The 25680-nt window shown below is 39.0% G+C and overlaps 2 protein-coding genes across 6 annotated transcripts; one reads left to right on the top strand and one right to left on the bottom strand.

Annotated features, from left to right (window-relative positions):
• Window positions 1-14470: 14470 nt before the first annotated feature.
• Window positions 14471-16846, top strand: LOC146581630 (uncharacterized). Its single transcript, XM_085249187.1, has 2 exons — window positions 14471-15217; window positions 15968-16846. The coding sequence occupies exons 1-2, from the start codon at window positions 14471-14473 to the stop codon at window positions 16301-16303; spliced, it is 1083 nt and encodes a 360-aa protein (XP_085105313.1). The 3' UTR covers window positions 16304-16846.
• A 178-nt stretch (window positions 16847-17024) lies between these two features.
• On the bottom strand, window positions 17025-25634 carry LOC146581629 (uncharacterized). Of its 5 annotated transcripts, none has more exons than XM_085285267.1 (6): window positions 25324-25634; window positions 24374-24555; window positions 21106-21170; window positions 20852-20916; window positions 20211-20297; window positions 17025-19868 (listed from the first exon to the last, which is right to left on the bottom strand). In XM_085285267.1, exons 5-6 carry the CDS (start codon window positions 20286-20288, stop codon window positions 17922-17924), a joined length of 2025 nt encoding a protein of 674 aa, XP_085141393.1. In that variant the 5' UTR covers window positions 20289-20297; window positions 20852-20916; window positions 21106-21170; window positions 24374-24555; window positions 25324-25634; the 3' UTR covers window positions 17025-17921. The 5 variants fall into 5 exon arrangements, with proteins under 5 accessions (XP_085141393.1, XP_085141403.1, XP_085141413.1 ...); XM_085285277.1 differs by having other exon boundaries at window positions 24513-24555; XM_085285287.1 differs by lacking the exon at window positions 24374-24555.
• Window positions 25635-25680: the final 46 nt, after the last annotated feature.

Raw genomic sequence — 25680 nt, 5'->3', positions numbered from 1 at the left:
TTTGTTTTTACCTTTGCATTCTTTGAATGACACCATCTGTCTTTACACTGGTCCAAATTATTGTAGTCAACTAAAAACTAACTAAACACTTCCTAAATCCTAAATTTAATAAAACATTTTAGTCTATGGAAGTAAATTTAAAAACCAGGCATTTCAAACATACGGAAAATATTTTTAGATTTAGTCTTTACCAGTTTTGTCAAATTTCTCAACAGAACCATCATAACAATCCTTTGTACAGATGGTTATTAAGTCTTGGATGCTTACGTGAGAGTGTAGTCTCATACAATTTTTTAACTAAATAAAAAACTAATGCAAAACGGCCATAAGTCCTCCTATCACTGTGCAGTTCTGTCTGAATCCTTTCTAAAGAAGCAGTGAAGCATCTCTGACTCAAATCATTTACGAACAATGTCATTTCCTGCTCTGCTTTTTGGACAAAAGTAGAAACTCCAGGGAGCTTTTAGTGTAGTTAGATGCTGAACTTGGTGGTCATGTCTATTCACTGTACACTTTCGGTGTTTGGAAAACTACTTTAGCAACATACATCATTCATTCTGGTTTCAGTTGCTCATAGCCTAATAAATAATTGTTTGAAAAAGAAGGTTTGGAAAATTAAGTGCACTGTATGATTCGATAGCTTGGAGAACCACTTTTAGCAGCTTTATTAGTCTCTCACATTGTATGGAAGAATTCTGGACTACTTTTCTTTACAAATTTAGTTCAGTACATTGAGTTTTGTGGGTATTTGTTCATGCACAGCATGCTTTCCTCTCTCTGAGCCAATTTTAGCCAAGTTTCATCTGTTTCACATTTGTCTCCATAATGCTTAAAGTTTAGTTTGTGGTCAACTGTGACTGCAAGCTGTCCAGGTCCTATGGCAGAAAAAGAAGCCTGAATTATTCCCCCTCTGCCATTGTGCTTGCTGGTTGGTATGGTTCATAGGTCTAAGCTGCTGGGGGATTCCCATGATGGATTGAGTGTTTCTTCTTAGGTCACCTCTCTGCATTTGGTTATTAATTATTATTAATCTCTGGGTCTCTTCCACAGCGTGTCTTTGTCCTGTCTTCCTCCCCTCATCACAACAGGTCGCGGCAGATGGCTGCCCCTTCCTGATCCTGGTTCTGTTGGTGGTTTCTACCTGTTTAAAGGGAGTTTTTCCTTCCCACTGTTGCCAAACTGCTTGCTCACAGGGGGCCATGTAATTGTTGGGGTTTCCTCTGTTTTCTTTCCATTATTGTAGGGTCTTTACCGTATAATATAAAGCACCTAGAGGCAACTGCTGTTGTGGTTTGGTGGTATATAAATAAAATTGAATAACTGAATTGAATTGACATGTTTGTGCTGATATGCTGTGTTTGTTCTTTGCTATATGTGGTGCCGCTCCTTATCACCAAACATCTACTCTTTGGTTTCGTCTGTTCAAAGGACGTATTTAGGCTTTTTGTTGTGAATAACAGGCAATTATAACCCAAGATTATTGAGGTCCACATTCAGACAGCCACATTATTAAAAAAGCAGACTTTCAGAGATTACAGTTAAAAACTTTGGAAATTTGATTGGCGTTATTGGTTTCTTTGATAAAAACAAAACAACAAAACCTTATCTTGATTGGCGTTGGCCAACTTCTTTGAATTGGTTCTCAGCACTTTCAGGTGAATCTGAAAGTCAAGCTGTGCTTCTAATACTATGTTGTTGTTATTGTTTGTCTTTTTAATACATTTTTTTACTGCCCGTGGTGCTGAGAAATAACAAAAGTTATTTATTCAGTCAACTAGTGGGATCAACTCTGTAATTGAAGCTACATGTTTTTACAGCAGCAGCCAAGATATGTAAAATACGATATGAGGAATATGGATGAACAAAATCCCATTTGCTTTCCTTTTATTTAGCTTTCATTTATTCAGGGACGTTTCGCTGACTGTGCATTCTTACATTTTGGCAACACTCACATCACATCAATCAACACCATGAGGGACCTAGTCCATTTTTTTTAACAGTTCACCATTCAGCCACTGAACTAGAATGCCTTTTGATAATCTTGGGAAAAAAAGAAAGAAAGAAAGTTGGTTGCTTCACCCATGAAATCCTTTTTAATCAGCTGCAGGTATTCACACCAACAACCTTCCTGTCAGGTACTGTTTACCTTTACAAACCCTTTTCAAATTAGACTGAAAATGTTTGAAGCGCCCCGTGAATCACTGTCCATCCTCATGTTGCTCCAGACTGTGGAGCATTTTTCAATTATGCATTTCAATTCTGACAGCTGACACGAAACCACCGAAGCTTAAAATGTATGAATGATGGCACTTAGTGAGAAACTATACTGTCCACACTCCATTAACCGACATCGTTCATGCATTCGGTTGCAAGATTATGAGTCATAAGTCAAATGCTCAATTCAACATGCCTTCCTCTGGCCCCTATCATGCTGGAGACGAGAGAGCTGAAGTATGCAGGCTGCTAGGTGTGATTGTCACATAGGGGTACTTCCTCCCTTTCCCCATATCTAGATTCTCCAGATTAAGCAGCGAGGATGTAAACAAGCGTTAAGTGGGTATAGTAACATCAAACTAAACTGAGCTGTGTGAATTTACTTAAACTATCCATTATTTTATTTTACAAAGGACTTGCAAATCTATATAAACTTTAAACTAACTTGCAATATCATAAAAGAATCCATCCAAAAAAGGTAAAACTTGAAGTTTTGGAAACTTTTTTTTAAAGGCAGATAAAATTGAAAAAATACCTGAGATGCAATGCATGAGAACATTCTTAAAAGTCTTATTTCTCCCAACTAGTTCTGAATATTGACGTGATTTGTTCATCTATTAAAAACACTGTCAGCTCAAAGTTTTTCTCAATTAAAAAAGTGCTTTGGTCACATTCAGTGTTGGGAAGGTTACTTTTAAAATGTATTCCATTACAGAATACAGATTACATGCCCCAAAATGTATTTTGTAACGTATTCCGTTACGTTACTCAATGACAGTAACGTATTCTGAATACTTTGGATTACTTAATATATTATCATGCTTTTTACAACAACGTGAATGTACTATTGCTGTGTGATTTATTACTATTACTGAAGGTCCGCGACTCCGAACTGTAGTAAAGGGACCTCTGACTAATACGGCGGGGTCCCTGTCGGCTGGTAGCCGAAAAATAGCTTTACTTTGTTGTGTGGGTCAACTTTTCTTGCGAGAGCCAGAGAGAGGCGTTGAAAGGCTGCTCCAACGGAACTTATTGTTTCGGAGGAAAACACGAACACGGTGTACAGTCGAGTCTTAATAGCTTACTTACAACTGGGCTCGTCAGGCGCTCTTCTTGGCTGCAGTGGTTATTATTATATTTACATGCTTCCAGCTCCCGTTTTTCCTCGATGACAACTCGTACCTTTCCACTCGCCTTTTTCTCCCTCCTCGCGCTCACAGACCCATAACGTGTATGGCAGTCCATTCTCCCTGCAACACGGACTACACTGCCCATGATGCTACATTCTTTAGAGCTATGCTTATAGCATTCTGCCTGTTAGCTTAGTACAACAACAACGAAAAGGCGCTCTCTCACCCAGGAAACACACAGTCGCAGAAAGAGAGCGAGCATCGCCCTGTAACCATGGCAACCATAACGCTGCCGCCTGGAACAACAGAACGTAGCTGTCAAACAAAACCCAAACAGTCCTGACCCGCGACAAAATGAAACAGGAAAGTACCGCCGTGTAATCCATTTATTTCAACAAAGTAACTGTATTCTGAATACCACCTTTTTAAACGGTAACTGTAACGGAATACAGTTACTCATATTTTGTATTTTAAATACGTAACGGCGGTACATGTATTCCGTTACTCCCCAACACTGGTCACATTACATTTTAGTATCCATCCTGCCAATTATGAATGTAACAATAATTGTTACAAATAACTGTTTGTGAAAACTACAATGTCAGTTTCCAGAGTTGGCTTGTGGCATTTCAGATTGAACCTGTATAGCCTGAGTTTAATATTACTTTGCTTGTCCTTCTCAGTCACAAGACATTATAAGAAAGATATTTAGCAATCAAAAACCCCTCATTAGAAATCTACAGGCTGGTTCTGTAATGGCAAAGACAGTGGTTTCCTACCTCTGCTTCCAAACAGCTAATCAATAGCTGATATGAGCCAGTCAATTTGTTGCACTGATGCATGATCACTATCAAGCTGGACCACAGTTTTAACTGCTTGATGGAAGACAAAGATCTAAATAAGCATAATCATTTTTTCCAGAGTTACTGTATCCAGCTAGATGTTGATCATGTTGCCACTTTATTTACGAGAAATGAAGCTGTAATGTTTCATGGCTTTGCACATGCATAGCAGACCCAGCAATATATTTTTGTCCAATGTGGGGGTCATGAGTCTGAGCCCTATATATCAAACACCCTTTACAAGATTTATTTGATTCCTTCTGTACTTGCTAAGAGAACATCCTGAGGGATTTAAAAAAAAAATACATCTATTGTTAAAATTCATATTGAGTCTTCAGTGTACACGTCTTAAATTTGGTTTGGCTTGATTTCAAAAATATGAAATTTTTTTTTTTACCTGTTTTTAAACAAAACTTTCATTCAGTGTCCTTTGTAGTGGAAGGCAGACGGCTGAAAGAGGCAGAGAGGATGTTATTCAGAATTGTGGAAGGGGAGCCAGACTAAGAGCTTTCAGGAGATTTAGTGGAGGAAGTCCAAACAGCAGAGCAGGTGGTGACAACTTGGAAGAGGAGATACCAGCCTTTAAATAGAATGAGGAGGGAGAAAATAATGGCACTCACCCTCCATTATGAATAAGGAATACTGTGTAAGTTAGGGCTCTGAAGTTGTGGAGTTTGGTTCCAGGCCACCGGCCTGTGGAAGGGATCAGCAAATTGAGGCAGCACTGCTGCAAATTTCACTAAACCCTACCCCTCTTATCTTTATCAGTTTAATTTCCACCACATTAAATTGGTTGAAAAAGGTTTTAACTTGCAACATGAAAAAAGGACAACACTGCCCACAATCATTATCGTTGTTGTTATTTGTTAATGTGATGATATTGCTCATTAAAGCAGTCTGTGAAGTTTATGAAGTATTTAACACAGACATTTGCATCATAGAATGTATATAGGCATTTTTAGCCTATGTACCTGGACCGAAGGAAAAAAAAAGTCTGGAAAGTAGTCTTTCCATCATGTGACGATTTCATTGTTATGCGCTAGTCTCTCATATTCTTGGAAAAACCAAATGATTTTCTTCATAATTTAACACAGTTAACTGTAAATGACAAAGAACCGGAGCAACAGTCGTGCCTTATCAGGAAACATCAAAGGCTTTATCACTAATGGCCATTAACTTGATCTCTTCTCAGCATCCGTCAAGGTGAGGGTAATGCAACTCAAGCAGAAGATCAGAGATAGGTTGATGAATGAATGAATCTGGGTCGTCTTTATTGAGACTAAAGCCATGATGGTAGCGTTTGTGTTTCTCCAAACACTCTCAGCTTTGTTCTCAGGTTATTATGGCACAGCATCAATGGTTTGAACCTCATACATCACCTGTTCAGAGATGGTGGCTGAGGGCGTTCTCACACACTGTGAAGGAAACATCTTTTGGAAAACTAAGAGATATGTCTGAAGCCTCTAGGAAAGTTGCAAAACTGCAGCGGGTCAAACTTATTTCCCAATTGATTGAAGCAATTGTTAATGATTGCAAATCTCGTCTTATTCATGATGTGTGGAATATAATCTTATGAGATTCTTGAATTCATATTTGACCCCTGTAGGTTTACATGCTGTGTGATGATCTTGAGAGAGCTTAAACAGATGTTTTATGTAGTTGTTTTGTGTCTCATTATTATTCTTTTATATGTTGTGTTTTCACTGAGGAACCATGGCAAAGACAATTTACTGTCACCTGCAGAGAGACAGACATTAAATTTTTGCTTATTCTATTTCTAATTATTCCTACTTGGAACATTTAGAATAAGACTGCCGTGTAATGCAGTTTCTTCATTACTAAAGTTTTGCACCAAGGTAAATTTCGCTGCTGTAGTACTTTAACTAGGCAATATTTTTTCTGTAAAATTACACCCAGCTGGGTGTCATGCTTGGTCGGCCTTATCATGACAGCACTGCCTTCACGTCAGCCTGAATCACAAAGTGGGGCTACAACAGAGAAATGTGCCCCATTCTACTTTAATTGAAATACTGTAGACCCTATTGCCCAAATGTAATTATAGCATCAAGGATGGGCACAAGAGAAAACAGCAAGAACCAAATTGAAATTTAAGAGTGGAATACAAACTGTCTCCAGCAGTGAGTAAGTGCTCATAATGCCCGCAAGACCTGGAAAAGCTGGTATAGATGAAATAACAGTGAGACACGGTCCAACTAATTGGTGGAAATGCTGTTACAAAGATGCTTCAGATACCTAATTAAATAATTAGCAATAATTGCATACACCCATACGATGTAAAAATGCATCATAATCGTTTTGTAGACGATTGTGTCCAAAGCATAAAAGGCCCTAAAAAAACTACAAGAGGGGGAAGAGGTCATTAAATTTAAATTGTGAGCCACACTTTTTGACTACATGGAATTCAAAGTAGGAAAAGGTGAAGTTATTAATAAAAGGAAACATTAACAGCTAAGATTACCGTGTTTTGCTTGCTTAAGTCTATGTGACAATGCCAAACACAGATTTTTTAAAATTCATTCATTAGTCTATTAATTCTCTTATTGTAAGTGATAATTGTCATAAGTGGTTTTAATGATACATACAAAATATTTGTACATTTGTAAGGATTATTTGTGGTACAAAAATGCAGGATGAGTACTTAACCAGAAATAAGAGGAAGCTATTTCTGTCAGTCAGTGCACAGGGTGTTAGTTCTTACTAGAAATTGCTGCTCTTTTCAGATTGATTGATAAGTCTCATGATGTTTTACCAAAATGCACTGATGGTTTTTTCAAAGCACTGCATCAGTGTAGTGACGACTAAATATGGTATATAGGCTGTTTTTAAAACACTTATCCCCCAGCTGCTGGTGTTGTGACTCCCCTCACGTTCAGAAGCTGTCAGCAGGTCGGCCGTAGGGAGCTCAGAGTGGAGATGACAGGTGGAAGAGCAGAGCGGCTGCACTGGAATGAAAATGGCACAGGCTGGACAGCATGGCGACAAAACGTTTTAAGAGGCTGAATAGTTCAGAGGATTCAGTCAAGAGATGCTATCCAGATGCCTCTTTTCGGCTTTACCATGAGTCAGCGTGTCGATCACTGTTTGGAAGTGAGGTGGAGGGAGGGAGAAGGTGGGGTTTTTTTCTTTTGTTTTTTTTTCCAGGTCGTGTTCTTCAGACTTCATCGTTTGCGTGCTTCAATATTAGTAAGACCTGCAGGCTTGGACAGGCCAAGTTCATCAGTGTCAGCTCCTTCTCTGACTCTGCTCCTGTCTAATGTTTGTGTATGGGTTACTTATCTGAACCTCTTAAGTAACTCTTTAAGCAGTGAAAACTTGTGTATGCACGTTGGTGTTTTCTTATCTTTCTAAAGATCATCACAGTTGGTGCCAATAAGAGATCATTACTACTCTTCTCCATGTTAACTTTACAAGCCGCAAATAATCTTTGAAAATTAAAGCATTTACAATCTGGCACAACCTTGAGACAGAGCCAGTTGTTGTTGTGAGGTTAAACCCCACAGCACCTGCTTCATGATTAACATAAGAAACGGCAACAGGCTCATTTTAAGCTCTGACATAAATTAACTTGTGTCCTTCTTTATAAAAGAAGCATATCTGGTTTCCGGAGGACTACAATCCATTGGGACTAATGCATTTTCCTCCTGCTAGAAGGCCGCACCGTCGACAACACAGACGTTTCACACAAGCTGGTGAAAACTGCAGCCACTTCACTCATGCTTAATCCAGATATTTCAATCTTGACACTTTTATGGGTGGACAGTCAAAGGGGAGTAGAAGCTGCACTGCTGTGGAAAAAAAAATCCCCTTAGTTACAGTAGCCAGGGATTTGGCCATGGTGGAAAGACGCAGATGTGGAGGATCATGTTTCAGATGAAGGTTGATACACCAATAGCTCCAACAAGCCTCTGCAACAGCTCTGCACAAAGGTATGTGCCCCACTCTCCATGGTTGATGACGTTTTTGATGACACATGACCAATTTTTTGTCTTCTTTTTAGACCCCATGTGAAAAGCCTCACAGCTTTGTGTTTCTCTGGGAAAGAGAGCTGAAATCTCAAAGTGCCAGACATGTCTGCTGTGTCTTTTCATATACCTGTGGTGCCCCAAACACAAAAATCTAGTCACCACAAGTGGATTGACCTTGCTTTGTAACCAGAGACGTAGTTGTTCTCTGGAATTCACAAACTTTCATTGCCGCAGTCAAAACCTTTCATTGCAATTGGTTCAGCGTCTTGATCTGCCGTCAGTTATCTGCCAAGAAAAGTAAATATGAAACAAAAAGGCCCGCACTTTTAGAAATATAGAGTAACTGAGACCATGAAAAACATTTTAATTATGGGCAACTTGTGAATGCTTAAAGTGTTCAAGCGATTTACAGCTCGCGAGCCTGCGAGCAGACGACAAGTTGAAGAAGTCCTCCGATTCTTAAACATTATAAACGCAGCATTTAAAGGTTCAAAATTTTTTAATGTACATCCTAAAAAATATTTTGTCATGGCATGCTTGAAAACAAAAATTTTTTTGCATGGACAATCAAGTAAAGTTCAATCCTGTAGGTGATGCAATCCTCCAAAACATTCCATCAGGCTGCATTGGAAAAAAAAGAAAACATTCATTGTGCACCTTCAAAGTTTGCAAGATCACATTATGATTCATTAGCAAATATGATTTCACTGAAAGCTGATAGTGACAGCATTAAATGATGCCTCAGCTGAGAGACAACCTCCATATCTGAAAAACTGTACTACCAAATATCAAAATACTAAAAATCTCTACAACTTTAAGGTAGAGATAAAATTGTTTGCAGGAAGACAGAAAAAGCTGCTTTGACTATTTTTTGACTGAACTACAACTGACGTAAGTTCTTTTGGGGCACTGCTGGTTTTCGTTACTTCTTCTTTTGGCTGCTCCCTTTAGCAATCCCTACAGTGGATCATCTGCTTGCATCTCACCCTATCCCTGCTGTTCTTCACTACATCCACAAATCTTTTCTGTGGTCTTCCTGTTTTCCTCCTGATTGGCAGCTCAATATTCAACATTTTCTGTCCAGTATAGCCACTATTCCTTCTCTGCATGTCTAAATAATCTTAGCCTTGCCTCTCTAACTTTGTCTTCAACCTGTTTGATTAGGCAAATATTTTAAGCTAGAGGCTGCAAACCTCCCCATTTATCTAGGCTTGGGACATGCGCAAGGAGTGCATTGGTTTGGTTGAATGAAAGTTGGCTAATGGCAAATGGTGGAAAAATGCTGGTTGGAATCAGTAGCACAAGAAGCTGTGACGCCCCTGCAGGCTAATGGTCAGAAATACTGTTTTACCACATAGCGAAACTCAAATTGGTCATTATATTCTGCCTGCTTGGCAAGTCCTCTTGCTTTTCAGACCCTTCTTTCACTTCAAATCAAAAAAAAGCGCAGGAGAGATTACTTATTTTCCAGGCTTGACAAAACTTCTCCAGCTCCGATTACAGAACAGGAATTACTGGTTGAGACACACTTGTTTGATATCATTGGAGGCCCCGTTTAAACAAAGATGCACACCTAAAGAAAGTCAAATCATGTCTTCTAGGTGACTCCTAACTATCTTGTGTAACATCTGGATGTGTACCAGTCCTCATTTATTTTTGACTAATTTCAACCATAAGCAAAGCTAGTTTGGCCTGCTGCATACATGGAACTCAGTGCCATAAGACTCCTTCTCTTCCCTCTTGCTGTAAAAGAGCAATCATTTCTTCATTAGCCTTTTATTTGTTTCTAACTGTTCCACTTCAGGGGTAACACACACAGTTTATTTGGGTACTCTTAATTACAAAAGGGAGATCGTGTGCCCTCTTCACCAAAATGAATGTCTCTCTCAGCCTCCCAAAGGGCAACAGCAGCTTAGAGTTGGACTGTATCTGATTGCATTTTCCAGGATTGATGACGTTATTGAAATACTGACCAGACTGACTTAGAACTTATCTCACTTGTATAGGGCCGTGAAGTCCTTAACCTATGTCTTTCACCCTTGAGGTGAAGAGGATTAAGAGGAGAAAATGCCTTTATTTCCTATTTGTTCGATTTTTACATTTTTTTCCTTTAGAAGAAGCCCGAGGGCTGTGAGCTCAGTCACGATAAATTACATTGCTGTGCTGTTTCTCTCTCCAGATAGCCGTTCAGGAGGTATAGCTACCTTCAGGAGCTTTTCATTTTTCGTGCCGTTATTAAACCTAGTGATAAAATCGCCTTCCCCTAGTTGATTCAGAAATGCCAGGGTTGACAACAGAAGGAGAAATGTGGATTGCTGTTTGCACTTTACTGTCACCCTCAACATCAAATCAGTGGCGAAAAACACACACACAAGGAAAAGCTATGTCATGCAGCCACACAAAAATACAGTGACCTAGAATGTAATTCATGAAGTTGATCTGATATACGCTTACTTCAACATTTGCAGTCTGAATAGGAAATAAAATGTGGAGGAAAAACAGGGATGCAGCTCTGCGTTTTTCAATTTTTAACTATGACCTTACCGTCTTCTTGATATGAGCGGTTTAGTTGCCTTTTGAAAACAACACTGTGGTTCCACTGATGAGCATCTTATTAAAACCTTTAAACATCTACAAAGAAATCTTTTAAATAAATTTGTAACCTAAAACAACCTAAACAACCAAAAATAAAAATTGAAAGAATAACTTGAGATTTCTGTTACTCTTGTACAGAGCCACGTCTTTTTTTTATTCAGTCCTTATATTGACTAAGCTAACCAGTTTCTAGCCCCAGCGAAGTTTTTGTGTGCTCTTGGTAAGAGTTTGCAAGTGAGCAAACACATCTCCTTACCAGGGGTTAAACGAAAAGATCAATCCCTATATTTGCTTCCTTTACTGTGGAATTTTGATTGTTACACAATCCTACTCCTAATATTGATAGAGAGTAGCAAAATATGTTGTTATTTCGAGCCACTAGGAAGAAGAACAGAACTCTGACACATAATATGATTGCCTACTGCTAATGTGACCAACATGTTAACCAAATGAAATCATATTTAATTTGCACATTTAGCACAGTTTGCCATGTGTTTATCACTGGTGTTAAATGTTGTATGGATAAAACATGATCAGAGTGATCAGCAAAAGCTCGCTAAAGAAGATCATATTTCACTTTTTTGTAAATGCAATGTAAATTAGCACAGTGATACTATGAAGAAGACACCCAGCTCTTCTGAGTGGATGACTACAATATGTTTTTTCTCTCTCTGGAAACAGCTGCCTGCTGCTGCTTTCAAACCAGGTTAATGAGAGCCTTGAGACTGAACCATACAGTGAATGTGGTGTAAAATACAAACATGAGCTAAAAATGGCTACAGACATTCATTCAGACGTTCATTGATGTTTCTCTGTGGGTTTTAAAACTGAAATCTGTATAATATTAATTAGTGATGTTTAAACATTTAAAAAGCTTAATTGTGCTTTAGTTGCCTGTGAAAGCAAATTAAATAACATTTTGACAAGCTTCATTTACTAAAGAAAAGCTTTCTGCAGCCATGCATAGAGCTAATAAATAAAGCATCCTGCAACCTGTATGTTTTGTTAACCAAAATAGTATGCAAATACGGATGATTTTCCTCCAAAGTGACCGACGGAATGAGTCTGGTGGAAAACATTCATCTATGACGATTCAGTATGAGAATCGCTGTTGCTCGGTACATATAAACACCTATAGTTATTTCCTGGGAAGCTTAATTCTTGCTATCCATCCAAAATCTAGGAGGGTGAGGCTAAAAGGCCTTGAATCTCATCCACAATTGATTGTGGGCATCGAACTCAGCGTACATTAATTCAGTTTATGGCCATTAAAAGAAGAAGAATGCTTGGGCTTGCAAATGGCAAACTACGACTGTCAACAGCATGATGTATGGTAGCTTATTATATTCCCCTCATTATGATTAATAACATAGGAAGGTATCCTCCATTCTTGTCGAGATGGAAAATGTAATTAGCTGCCTTGGCTGGCGTTGCAGCCAGGCCTCCTCTGGCTGCTTGCTTCCCAAAGATAAAACACCCAGTTTACAGCAGGAGACTCGGGATCGAGTCGGCGATAACCTAAAGCCGGTTATGCATCATGCTAAACGTTACTTTTTTCTCCCCAACATCCTGTCATACCACAAGTATCAAATGTGCTCGTACTTTCTGCCTGATAAGACTCTGCATGAAATACAGTAAATTCTTTCGGTTTCTCTTTCTGAGTGATAAAAAGCACCACAAGGCTGATGATTTATATCCTGAAACAATTATTTTCTTTTAAATTTAAGCCTTTTCTGTTGATTTCACGGGTGTCTTAGGGGTGGTCGGTTAGTTAGTTGGAGGGATTGTGGAAGAGAGTAAGGAGGGGGGGTCCTAGTCCACCTTCACGTAGACTCACAGAAGCAGCCTCCTGATTTCTGCGATGGCTGTGAGGAACCAAGTGACACTGATTGAAGATGTTTCAGTGAAGGGCTTTAATCACAGTGCATTTAATTCTGACCTTATCTGGACTGCCCTACAAATGCTATGATGACAGATTTCAGTTTCTACATCGAGGGGAGAGGAACAAGGAAATCCCTTCTCTGATGTGTGACAATGTCATGATATTTAAACGTTACGCAGTAAACAAAACACATTTGATTTCTTTAAAAAATTCTTTATTTTTATAAATAGGTAATACTGGTGAATGTAAGAAAAAAAAAATGATACAGAAGACGTAAATAACCTGATAATTAACGTGACATTAGAAAGACATGGAGAGACACCACTACAACTTATTAATGGCAAACTAACTACACTAATGTACAGACATGATTTTCTTTTATTGTTAAGAACTCACTTTTAGCCATTTAATACACAGCAAAAAAGCATTGCATGCATTTTTGTAATTACTTTCACACTGAGGCGTCTTTGAAGTCAATGGAAAACATGTTTAATCTGATTAAACATTTGAGTTGGTGAAAACAAATGGTATAAACAGATTATATAAAAGGGGGTAACAACACAGATTTATCTCATCATCAGCCCAGAAGAGGAGACACTGTCTGAGTACTTTTTGGGCTCCTCCTTCCAGTTTCCTCACCTAATTAGAAAATACTATATATTCTTTTGGCTCATTTTGACGAATAAATATAGGGAAACCAGATGATTCTGTTCATTTTTCTCCAGCGCTACCTCGTCTGATGTCAAACAGATGGCATGTCCTTAATATGGTCAGAAGTCACACCCACATGCTGTTGAAACCGTATGTTTGCAACCTGCAGAAGAAAGTTGGCTTTATGGGACAGGGAGGGACCTAAAATGCCTCGTTTCTGTCAGTGTGCAAATATAAGGGGTGCACAAACATTTGGTGTAACTTAAATAAGGATTACAAATAATGTAACTTATTGCTATAGCTGGGAATGTGGTGTGTGGCATGTACTACATGAAAACCAGGTGCCCTCTCTACTTGCACATCACTCTGACCTCTGCCCTAAAACCCTTTTGCTATTACTTCCTTGGTTGGTTGTTGGCATTTAGGTGCATATTGTGAAAAACAATAAATTACATGTTCTATTTTTACAGTAAAGAGTTGTAGTTTTTGTTGAGTCAGTGCATCAACTTGTCTTTGGACCTTTCTCTGCATTCTGCTTGAGAAGCGATTTGACTAAATTGAGGCTTTTTTGCCCTTGTCTTGGATACTGCTGCTGAAAATGTTTAGCTCCTTAGGTTAGACAGAAATGTTGTGCTCTTTAGTTGGTATGAAAAGGAAAAAAGCTGAGTCATCAGCTGACTTCGCTCAAGAATCAGTTTGAAACATTATAGTTGATCTGATTTATGGCACACACCAGTAGATAGTCTGCTTCAGACAAATTCTGAACTACGGAGCCCCTCTGATGACATGGTACAAAAAATAAATAAATTGTGGCCACGAAATATCATTTCGAGGCCACGAAATAGGTATAACGTGCCCACGAAATACTTGTTTGTGGCCACGAAATACTATTTCGAGGGCACGAAATACTATTTCGAGGGCACGAAACAGGTATAACGTGCGCACGAAATGCTAATTTGTGGGCACGAATTGGGTATAACGTGGCAACGAATTACGCATTTGTGGCCACGAAATAGATAACGTGCGCACATCTTATTGATAGAATTCCTGGACAGCTGCGTAGAGACACAAGCATAAAAGTAGGCTAAATACACCATGGACAGAGACAGTCTGATTGAGTTTTATTTCAGGCTGGGAATGAGCTACAAATGCATTTTGAAAAGCCTGGCAATGCAAGGAACCATCATTACGGAGAGACATTTAAACCGGATATTGAGAGCCAAGTCGCTTTACAGACGTAAGTACGACCTGGACGCCGGGATAGATTTTATTGTGAACCAACTGCAAGGGCCTGGGAAGGATCACGGTTATCGGTGGATGTTTACAAAGTGCAAACAACACGGCATTGCGATCAGGAAAGAAGACGTCAGGATCCTCATCTCTTTACTGGACCCAGTAGGTTCCCAGGTTCGCCAGACCAGACGTCTCAGAAGGAGGCAATATTTTGCTCAGGGGCCTAACTTTGTGTGGCACGTAGACTCTTATGACAAACTAAAGCCATATGGGATATGTATTAATGGATGCATCGACGGTTTCTCACGCAACATCATTTGGCTGCGGGCCGCACACACTAACAGTGACCCAAAGGTTATCGGAGGTTACTTTGTGGAAGCAGTGGAGAGTCGTGGGGGTTTCCCCAGGCTCGTACGAACTGACATGGGCACTGAGAACGTGTTGGTCAGAGACCTCCAGCGTTATTTACGGAGAAATGACGGGGATGATAGAGCAGGAGACAGAAGCTACGTCACAGGAGCAAGTACCGCAAACCAGAGAATTGAGAGCTGGTGGGGAGTGATGAGAAAAGAAGGAGTCGAGTCATGGATCAAGCTTCTAGGAGAACTGAAGGACGAAGGATTCTTCTTTGGGGATTTCATTGACAAAGCTCTGTCGCAGTTCTGCTTCATGCCAATCATTCAGGTAAATGACCCATATTATGATAACCAGTGGTGGTAATTAATTACATTAAATTAAGCTGTTTTAGCAGTAAGGGTAACAAAATAATTGTTTACATAGTTAAAACGACGTTACCTTTACCGTACGGTAAATGCAATGTATTCCTAACGTTGTTGAAGGTCAACTGCGCTCTGTATGTGCGTAATGGAGGCTGAAGCATCAACCCAGCCAAAGTTTTTAAATCAGGGAACACTTTGCCAATTGAACTGATCAGAAGTCAGCACGACTTAAATGTTGTTTTTTTCTGATCGGAGGACATTATCCTTGTCTGCACTCATTCTGCATCAGCAGTTATGCTGCAGCTAACGATCTGTCACTGCCAGTCTGTCAAAAGCAGTCAGAGGCTTCACGCATCAGTAACTCTTCAGCGCTCTATCATTGGTACGTTCAGGTCTGAGATGATATTGGATCCCCTCATGGGATTGAAAAATATTGATTTTGTCACCTGTATTATGCGCATAAAGTTGAAAAGCTTTGCGCATCCGCACCAAGATTAGTATTAGTATAAAGCCCAGATCCCACAACTCAGTGGTTTGCCTGGTGTGGTTCTTTCTTTTCTTTTTTTGCCATCACTCCCTCTTCCTTTGGTTTTCATTAAACTGCATCCAAACATTGCTGCTTTTCAATTCATTTAAGGATGCACCACACTTATTTTCGACCATTTTAAAAATGCCTTGTATTACAGCTCTGACCTAATTCTTGTTTCTTCATCAGGAGGTATTGAATGACATCCGGAGTGTTTGGAATGCTCACCGTATAAGGCCCTCAAAGAATAACAACGTGCCCTGTGGGATACCTGATGTCATGTACATGGCCCCTCACCTTTGGGGTGCAGAAGACTGTCTCGTTCCACTGACAGAAGATTTGACCTTGTGTAAAAATAGCTGCACTTTTGTTAGTTCAGTCCCATGTGATGTGCAAGTATTTGATTTGTGCACAATAATAATGGAGGAATCAAGCTTGGAATTCCCATCTACCATGTCCCAGGCCCTTGATTTATATTTTCATCTCAGGGATACAGTTCGTTCACAGTTATTTGAGGCTACTTAAATGGACACAAACATACAAATGTAGTACATTTTGTACTTCAGTACGTATTCCTACAGCTTAATGTACTTATTATTAAGTAATTATTTTTCTCCAGTGTGTAGTTATCTTGTCTTTGTATCAAAATTATCAGAAAAGACTGTATAACATAATTTTCATTTTGTCCATGTCAGTAAATTAACTCATCATGAAGTGTTGCTTGCTCTTGGTAGCTACAAAGCGTGGAGTATTAAACTAAAATATGATACAGGTTAGAAAAAAAAAATCCTTTTGGGATTGAGTTAAACTTATCACACTGTTAAAGCATCAAAAGTTGTTCATAATAGTTTTTGGTACCAAAAATGTGTTCATTTCTAACAAAAAAAGAGCACCTTGGATAACAACCACATAGACTGGCAATATATCTAATGTTGTGATCAATTAGACAAGAAGACCAAGTAGGCTAAAGTGTAGAATCATAGTTGTGTCACCAATGCTCCAAATGTTTCTTGAGCCTATAATTTTGTTATTGTGGAATAGATTAAAGCAATCCCATGTTTGATAAAGAACGGCTTTTTTTCTTAAAAATCACAGCACGTGTATGACATTATAGAATGAGTAGTTAAATAACTTTCAGCTGTGTCATTAGACATGTTCATGTTTAAAGATGTATAGAATGTAACAGAGAGGACAAAGTTTTGTACCAATGAGAATGGTTTACTGGTGTCTTTCAAAATACACCATACTCAAAAACAGGTTGTATTTTGCATATAATAACAGGATAAAATAACAGTTATTTCTAAAATGTTATACAAACCTCTTTACAATGTAACCAATCTCTGTAATTGACAACTTTTCTTCTAAACCCATTAGGAACATAAAGGTTCACATTCTTGTTTCTATTAAGATTTCTGCAAACATCTGAAATACTTTAATATAGAACATGCTTAATCAGTTGGAATATGGTATTTGTAATGGTGTTGTACTTATGTATGTATATACAGTAGAAAGCACTCAGCAATCTTCCAGTTTGTAGAACTGTTACTGTATGCTATATTGGAAATATTTGTTACTCTTCCTGTAGTAAAAAAGTATTAGAATGTTAAAATTAGTAATTTATTTTGGCACTAGCCAAAAACACAGTAACAATGTGTGCAGCAGGAACAGATGCACTTCTATGTTTAGTGTACGGATTCCTACCAGGTGAAGCACTGAAAATGTTATTTAAATATGTATATGTATTTTCAACTGGTGTTGTTTTGTGGTCTCATTCCCCAACCAATTTGTTGCCTTATTTTGTCCCCAACACTCACTGCTGCTTCTGCAAAATCAGAGTGCTAAGTGCTGTCTACTACAGGTAACTCCACTTTAAAAAACCTGAACATTCCCTTTAGCTTACTATTTTAATTGGGGGGAGAAACTAAGAAAGCACTTACTGACCAGATGAAAAAAAAGGCTGCACATGAAAAAGGCACAACGGGCTACACTGTTAAGAGAACTTAACCACCCAGTCTATTGAACATTCACATTCATTCCTTCATGTTACTGTTAACTACACCCGTGTTTCTATGAACTGTTAGGGTGGAAAACCTAAAACGTGTAGGGCAGAGTGCCTTGAGGACCAAGGTTGGGTAACACTGACCTACACCACATCCATCACCCACATAGAGCTTGCGAGAATGCTGTTAAATTCACTGCGAAAGTCTGGATAGCTGTGATAACCAAGGGGCAGCTTTAGTACACATCCACATGTGTGGGATTGTGGTCTGCGGAGGAAATCTGTAGTTTCTATGAACTCAATTAGTATGGCTTTATCCAACAGATTGGATCCTGTACAGAACCGCAGGAAAAGCTGAAGATAATTGAAATCAATTTCTCCAATGTACCTTTTCAGGTAACGAGAAACTGTTGACTGGGCAGCTGTCATCTCCTCTGGAAAGATTAGAAGCTCCTTCACTGTTTTTACAGTCGGTTTTTTTTCTGCTATGAAATGATGCAGTCCTTCTGGTGGGAGTAAACCAGCTACAGAACCCACAACGGGACGCCAGCACTTGATTACAAACATTGGGGCCTGAATAAGTACTTTGTGTCCTATCTGTGCCAAAACAGGGAGCAGTGTGTCCTTGGTAGGAACCTGCTTGCACTCATGTGCATCAAGTACTTCCAGCAATTCATCTGTATCCACTGAATTGAAGTCATCCAAAGCCTTCAGGAGAACAGATCGCTCTTCTTGTGAGACGTACAAAAGAAAGGAATCTTTTAAACTACTGGTTGTTGAGCCGTACAATATCTCCTCCAGAAAGGGTATTGCAAGCTTCACTGGGAAGTAACCAGCTTGCTTCCACCCTACAACAAACACTCTAGCTATAGCCTGCCATTCTTCACACTGAAAGTCATGCCGGATGAATGGGACTTTCACCTCAACTCCCAATGTGCAGCTGTCATAGAAATCCATCCAAAATTCTGTCAGGCAGTCCCGCAAAACACCACTTCCTTCCCCCTGTTCAAGCTCTCCATTTGGTAACAACATTTTGATATTGACCTCAGATGAAATAATGTTTGAGTCCTTAAAGGCACTGATCAAATCAGTAAGACAATGACCTCTTCTAACAGTTAGTATTACGGGACAAGATCGTGGTTCAGGTGGTGCTTGGTCAGGAATATTGGCCTCTCCTGTCAGCCCCGGTGAGAGAGACAATGTGTGATGAGGTGGATCAGACTCTTTTTCTGTAAACAGTGTTTCAGGGTTTAGTTCAACCACACTAATATCCACCCTGTTATCCCCACTAATAATAACAACTGCATCAGAATCTTCACTTTCACCTACATTTGGCAGACCATCCCATGGTAATGTGTCATTCAGTTCAAAATATCCACTTGTGGAAGCTCCATCATTAATTACAAAGTTTGATGGTTCTGAATTTATGTTTTCCGCCAACAGATCATCAGCGGCCTGATTAGGTTCATTGCCAGTGAGATCTACCACAGAGGGCTGGGTTATTGCATGATTGGCCTCTACGTCTTGGGGCTGCTGTTGTGTTTTCTTTCTGGTACACAGATAAAGTCGCAGAATTTTGACTTTACTTTGCTTATACAACTCATCAACTGTACTGGAAGCATCCACATGCATCTGTGAGCTCTCAATATGAGTTGAATAGTGTGAAAGACTTTTGTTTTTTTTTGAGGTGCCATTGGGGAAAAACAGATTTTCAGCCATAAGTTTGATATTTGACACTGTTTCATTTTTATCTACAGATAAATGCCTTGTTCCACCACCACTTACAGACTTCATCTGTTTGAACCCACCCTTCGACTCATCAAAATCCATCCAGCCAACCTCAATTCGTCTAACTGTTCGTTTTGCATTTGTATTTTCTGCCCACTGAGACAATTTCTTTTTAGGAGGCATTCCCTCAGCTCCTGTCAGTCTTTGTCGTAGCCTTGAGAGTATAGATTCTTTCCTGGATGGTGACGTCCGTGACAGTGTTGCTTGTCTGCAGAAGGCCACAGTGGAGACTCTATCGCCAACTTTGGGGATGTACTTTGCCAGGTCACTGTCTGTCATTAAGGGAATGACAGTTTCATCAATCTGAAAAATATAAATAACAAATTAATAAAATTGTCAATATTAAAAAAACAATGAATACATACAACTGCATATTTTAGAGTTGTTTTTTGCTATCTACTTTTGATAACAGATACTTTTGGTAATGTGGTACACATTTGTCCAACATAAGATGAACAAAAATTGCTTTTAAAATTACTCTTTAAACATATCACGTCATTAATTAATGTCACTGATTAAACACAAATATGAAATTCAATAAATTCTTTTAGAATGTGCATAGTAAATTGTGGATTGCGGCTTTCCGTTCAAAAACAAACACACAGACACACACGCACGCACACAGCAAAAGCTGCAGTGGCTTACATTCTCATCTTCAAGTTTCTTGATCACATCTTCTTCAACTTTGCGCTCTGTTAAGAATTCTCGCAGCCGAGTATCCATAGCTGACCTCTAAACCACATGAAAATAAAATTAGTATTTTTACACTCAGTTATAAATTTTATGTAGCAGATTTTTACATGATAGCCTACCTATAAAATCACTTTATCTATGGCAAATCAGAATTTGATAATGATTGTTTTATTACATAGATATTATCTATGGTAATGAGGAATGGAGCGATCGTCTACTTGGAGTTTAAGTAGTTCAGCATGAGCAATGACAACCTGCATCAATACAAAATCATTCCGATCACTGTATGCTTTATTAGTTCCCTTGGCAACGTGATAACCGCAGTGAGCTACTGTAACTGCAAGGCTTCATCCGATAATGCGTTGAAAGCTACGGCTCATTTAGCATGTATTACCTTAACAAGTGTGACTCACATGATGCTACTTTCAAAGGAGATGTTCAGCAAAAAAAAGGCAATTTTAAGATGCTTTCCATCTAAAACTGTTATTATTGTCCAGACCAGATTAGTTGCACCAGCTAGTATGGTGATGTGGCCAGGGTAAAAGAGAGACACCTTCGTGACACAGAGAACTAAGGTTTTATGTTGAACATACCTCATTTATTAGTAGCCTTCAGCCTTGCTCTACTTTGAAAGTGTGCTGCGGGGCCGCCGCACGTCCTACAGTTAAAAATGAGTTTACGGCTACATATTAGCACAACAAAACAACGTGTACTAACAACATGAGGATACAACATTTGAAACGTCAGCAGATACCATTTAGAACATAGTAACAATATAGGTCTGAATAAATAACTGCCGAATTGCGGGATAACAATATGAAATAAATATAAAATATAATACACTCACCTTAAGGACATCACCAACAGCAAGGACTCCGTACTATGGCTGACGCAGGTTCTAGTGAATGTGCCCTGGGATAATATATATATATATCATCAAGTGTTTCGTGGCCACAAATAAGTATTTCGTGGGCACGTTATACCTATTTCGTGCCCTCGAAATAGTATTTCGTGGCCACAAATAAGTATTTCGTGGGCACGTTATACCTATTTCGTGGCCACAAATAAGTATTTCGTGGGCACGTTATACCTATTTCGTGGCCTCGAAATGATATTTCGTGGCCACAATTTATTTATTTTTTGTACCATGTCATCAGAGGGGCTCCGTACTGAACACCAGAAAGATTTTCTTTTCTTTGTCAGTGGGCCATCCGATTAGTTGTGCAGGAGGCACAAACGTTGCACCAGAAAAGCAGCACAGTAAATACAGTTTAGTGTTCAATCAGACCAAGCATTTCATAAGGCAGGATCTAAAAACATTCAGGGCTGCATGTGTGAAAACAATTATCCTTAAGAGGGATCTACGGTTAATAAATTAAGCAGCACTTCTACTGAACGTTAGCATCCCGAACAATGACACACAAAGATGCAAAGAAAGCTAAACAGCTTTAGCAGTTAGCTTTACTTCATACCCTTGTCAACAGAGATTGGAAGCAGAATTCGACCGCGTCCAGAAATATATGTAAACTGTCAAAAAAAGCATAAAATCAAACTAAAATCTTACACAGGCATCATTTAGAAACACGAGAAGAAGTCCTGGAGTGTCAACATAACTGCAGTTAACACCTTACTCCTTCTGCAATTACATCTGCCCAAGTTCAACTCCCATTAGCCCGCTTTGCACCGTCTCTCCCTCTCTGTCTTCCTACAGCCTCAATAAAGAGAATATAAGGTGTATGTGTGCAGACTGGCTAACTTTCCTATTAGAAGAGAGGAGGAAAAAAAAAGTCACCAATAGCAATCGACTAAGAGCAACTTGAGATGGTGGGCTCTCATCCATCACTCTGCATGTTCACGGATGCCATATGAAAACACAAACAAGCAATCAATTGTTTTCTGCACAGCTTGGGGCCTCCTAATAGAGAACATTTATCTGACGCCATGGTGGTAGCCCCAGCAATACTTTAATTTGTGAGACATTATGTTGAGTTAATGCCTACCAGGTTGCCGTTCAACCAGGGGGACTTGGCACATTTGGCGGCATTGTTAAAGCCGGCATCATGCTGTATTGTACTGGGACACTGTGATGTAAATGATCTCACCCGCTGTATCTTTAATGGGTTGTGAAATGAATTTATGTGAGAATATTTGGAGAGGAATATTGCATTGTATCATGGTTTAATTAGAGAACAGGAACTGCGCTGCCCTGTACGGAAGCTTCCGCACGATGGCCGTTCTGTTTGTCCTTCGACCACCCCTGCGATTGGATGCATTGGGTCTGGTAGAGTTAAGAAGAGGCAGAGAGTAAGAGAGAGCGAGAGAGAGGTGGAGATGGAAATGGAGAGAAAGGGAGCGAAGCCAGGCTCTCTAATAATGATGTGCCCCCAGGCCTAATGTGCCATCTTTCTCTCTCTCTCTCTCCCTCGCTGCTGGTCTAGTAAACAAACACACACAGCTCGGTACATGGTTCATTCTTCCCCAGACTTGTTTAATACCAATAAAGAGTTAATTTATAAAAGCTTCTTATTTTTTTTCTTCTTGCAAACAAATTTAACCTTTTAAATTCATTATTTAATTTCTAAAACATAAACAAGAATCAACCCTATAAAGATTTTTTCTTTCTTTCTTTTTTTTTTTCCAAATGAGAAATTAAATGACCTTTAAAGACAGGTCTGAGTTTTAAATGCGTAGCAGAGCCTTTTATTCCCTTCATACTGTGCTCAATTAAATTTGAATTTGTCCTAAAAACACCACCAAATGTCTCCAATGTGAAATCAGCAACTTCAGCCCGCTGTGTGGTCTAAATTTAATTCTTGTATATTATTATCATTATTTATTGATATATTTATTTTTTTACAAAGTGTAAGTAGTGCTTCCTCTTTTCCAGACTTGAACCTGGCACGGTTGCTTTTAATTTTACTTTGCTCCTCTTTCACATAAGAGCGTCAATGTGCTTTTGCCCTTTTGCTTTCTTTCTTCGTCCTAGTTTTTTGTACAAAGTCTGTGATGATAACGGAAAGGGTGGTAATGCTGATCGTCATCAGAAAAAGAAATCCATCAGTTGTAATATCCTGATCTTATTCTTCCCTTTTCTGTTATACTGTCTCGGATTCTAGGTTAGGTAGGTTTAGGTTAATTTTTCACGTTAACTCAAATTATTTTGTGGCGAGGGGAAAAAAACAAGACGTGAGTGAGCTTACATTTAAATTAAACAATAAAAAACAAGTGACGGATAAAATTAAAAATCTTTAAATAATCTGTAAATAATCTGTAAATAATCTAAAGGCGATGAAAGCGAATTAGTATATCTTATGTTGCTATAATGTTAATATGAAATAATCCATTGATAAGAAGATATGTGCAACTGGAAGCTAACGGGTAAACAAAGAAAATGTACATTCATCAAAAGCAAAACACTCTTGGTCACAGCAGTATAAATATTTTTAAGCCATAATGACATGTCCATCCTCCATTGCATCCCAGCATATCATTCATATTGACTTTTATTGTGAGGCAGATGTCGCCCTCCTCACCCTCCGCCCCTCCTCTTTCTCCCTTACTCTCTCTCCAGAATCGCCCCGGGTCTTTCGCCTACCCGCTGCCCGGGGATGGGGAGGCTGTGCTCGGCCCTGACAGGCGGCTGGTGGCTCTTCAATGCGGCGGCGGAAATTAAATTACCGCTCCTGTTGCCCGCTTTGTAAACAAGACAAAAGCCAATGATACGGCCAATTACACTTAAATACGACGCATGTGTACAACAGGCTCTCCGAGCAGTCGGGATTTGGACTGTAGACTCAGGGAATGAAGGGGACGACAAACAACCTCTGTCCAGTTTGTTTATCACGTTTGATCCTGGTTGTCCTGCAGAGATTCGTCACGTTTTTGTGGCCAAATATTATCTTTTATTTATATATCTGTGTGTGTGTGTGTGTGTGTGTGTGTGTGTGTGTGTGTGTGTGTGTGTGTGTGTGTGTGTGTGTGTGTGTGTGTGTGTGTGTGTGTGTGTGTTTGTGCTAACTGCAAAATTAGCATTCAGGAAAAACACGTATTTCTATCCTCCCATTAAAAAAGAATCTAAAGTGTAAAATGTAAATCTTAATTTTTCCCCACAGTACCTGCATTATTATTAATCCATCTAATCAAATATAATTTCAAATAATTTATTTAAGGGGAAAAAAAACATAATTAGTCAATTAAAAAGATGCTCCGTTTTATATAGGTTCACTGGAGAAGTGGAAAGAAGTCTTCTCGTACATCTTGTAGCAGCTCACGTGGAAATTGCAGATTTCTGTTACTCCTGCACACAAAAAATAAAATTAAAAAAATAATAATAACAAAAACTTTATCGGTTTTACTGAGTGAATATGATCACATTTACAAAAAATTACAGGTAGGTAATAATAATTTTATAAATATGTAATCTTGCGGCTTTGTTCTTCTTTTTTTTCTGTTCTTCTGCTTAAACCTGTAAATATCGAATCCTAATTCAAAATCCTAATTTTCTTTCCTCCCGAAAAAACCTCCACCAACTCTGCCCTCACAGTCTCACAATAAAGCTTCGATGAAAATGGCGATCAGAGTAAATAAAATAGATGGTCTTTATCAAAGTAAATTAGATTCACCTAAATAGTTCACCGGAGGGGCAGAGCAGTTCCTGTAATTCACTTTAAGGTTCACCAACTTACTCAATAAAACCCTGGCTAGGAATCTAACTGATGTCTAATCGATAGGTTTATCTGAGGCAAACAGCTGAGAAGGGCAAAATGAATCGGTTTGCATTTAAAAGGAAAGGAGAAAAAGATAAACTCAAGAAATCTGACGTCCAGTAATGAAATGATCGCTTCTATTTGACCTTTTTAGGGGTCGATTTTTTTTTCATAAAAACTTAGAGATTAAATACAGTTTAGCCTTTTAAAATAAATACATGTATCACAACAATAAAAACAACGACAACAACAACAACAACAACAACAACAACAACAACAACAACAACAACAACAACAACAACAATAATAATAATAATAATAATAATAATAATAATAATAATAATAATAATAATAATTACCCGATTCTTTTTTTAGGCCTAGTGCAGAAACATGACATCCCTCCATCCTCCCAGTCCCATGCCTGTATTTCAGCGGTTTCTCATCTCTTTTTTCACTGGTTTTACTCCCCTCTTCCTCCCCTCCTCCTCTCCATTCAGTCCAGTTGAGTCGTCTGATAGGGGCATGAGGCGCCAGGTTTTCCCCTGAGGGAGGCGAAGAGTCAAGGACTGAACCCTCCAAATGCAGAATAATGTAATCCTACACTCTCAACAAAAAGGGTTCCACGTACATGACGGTTCTTTATGGGTTCTGTGATTTGTAGCAGAACACTGGTGGCGCTGCACTCTACATGCTGATGTTGTTTCTTGAGTCGCTGA

The sequence above is a fragment of the Mchenga conophoros genome, linkage group LG2 (assembly GCF_057382185.1).
Source record: "Mchenga conophoros isolate Kocher_MC1m ecotype Shallow Benthic linkage group LG2, M_conophoros_male_GT1.1, whole genome shotgun sequence".
NCBI lineage: Eukaryota > Metazoa > Chordata > Actinopteri > Cichliformes > Cichlidae > Mchenga > Mchenga conophoros.
Note: the sequence above shows the minus strand (reverse complement) of the source record. Positions and strands in the feature narration are given on the sequence as shown.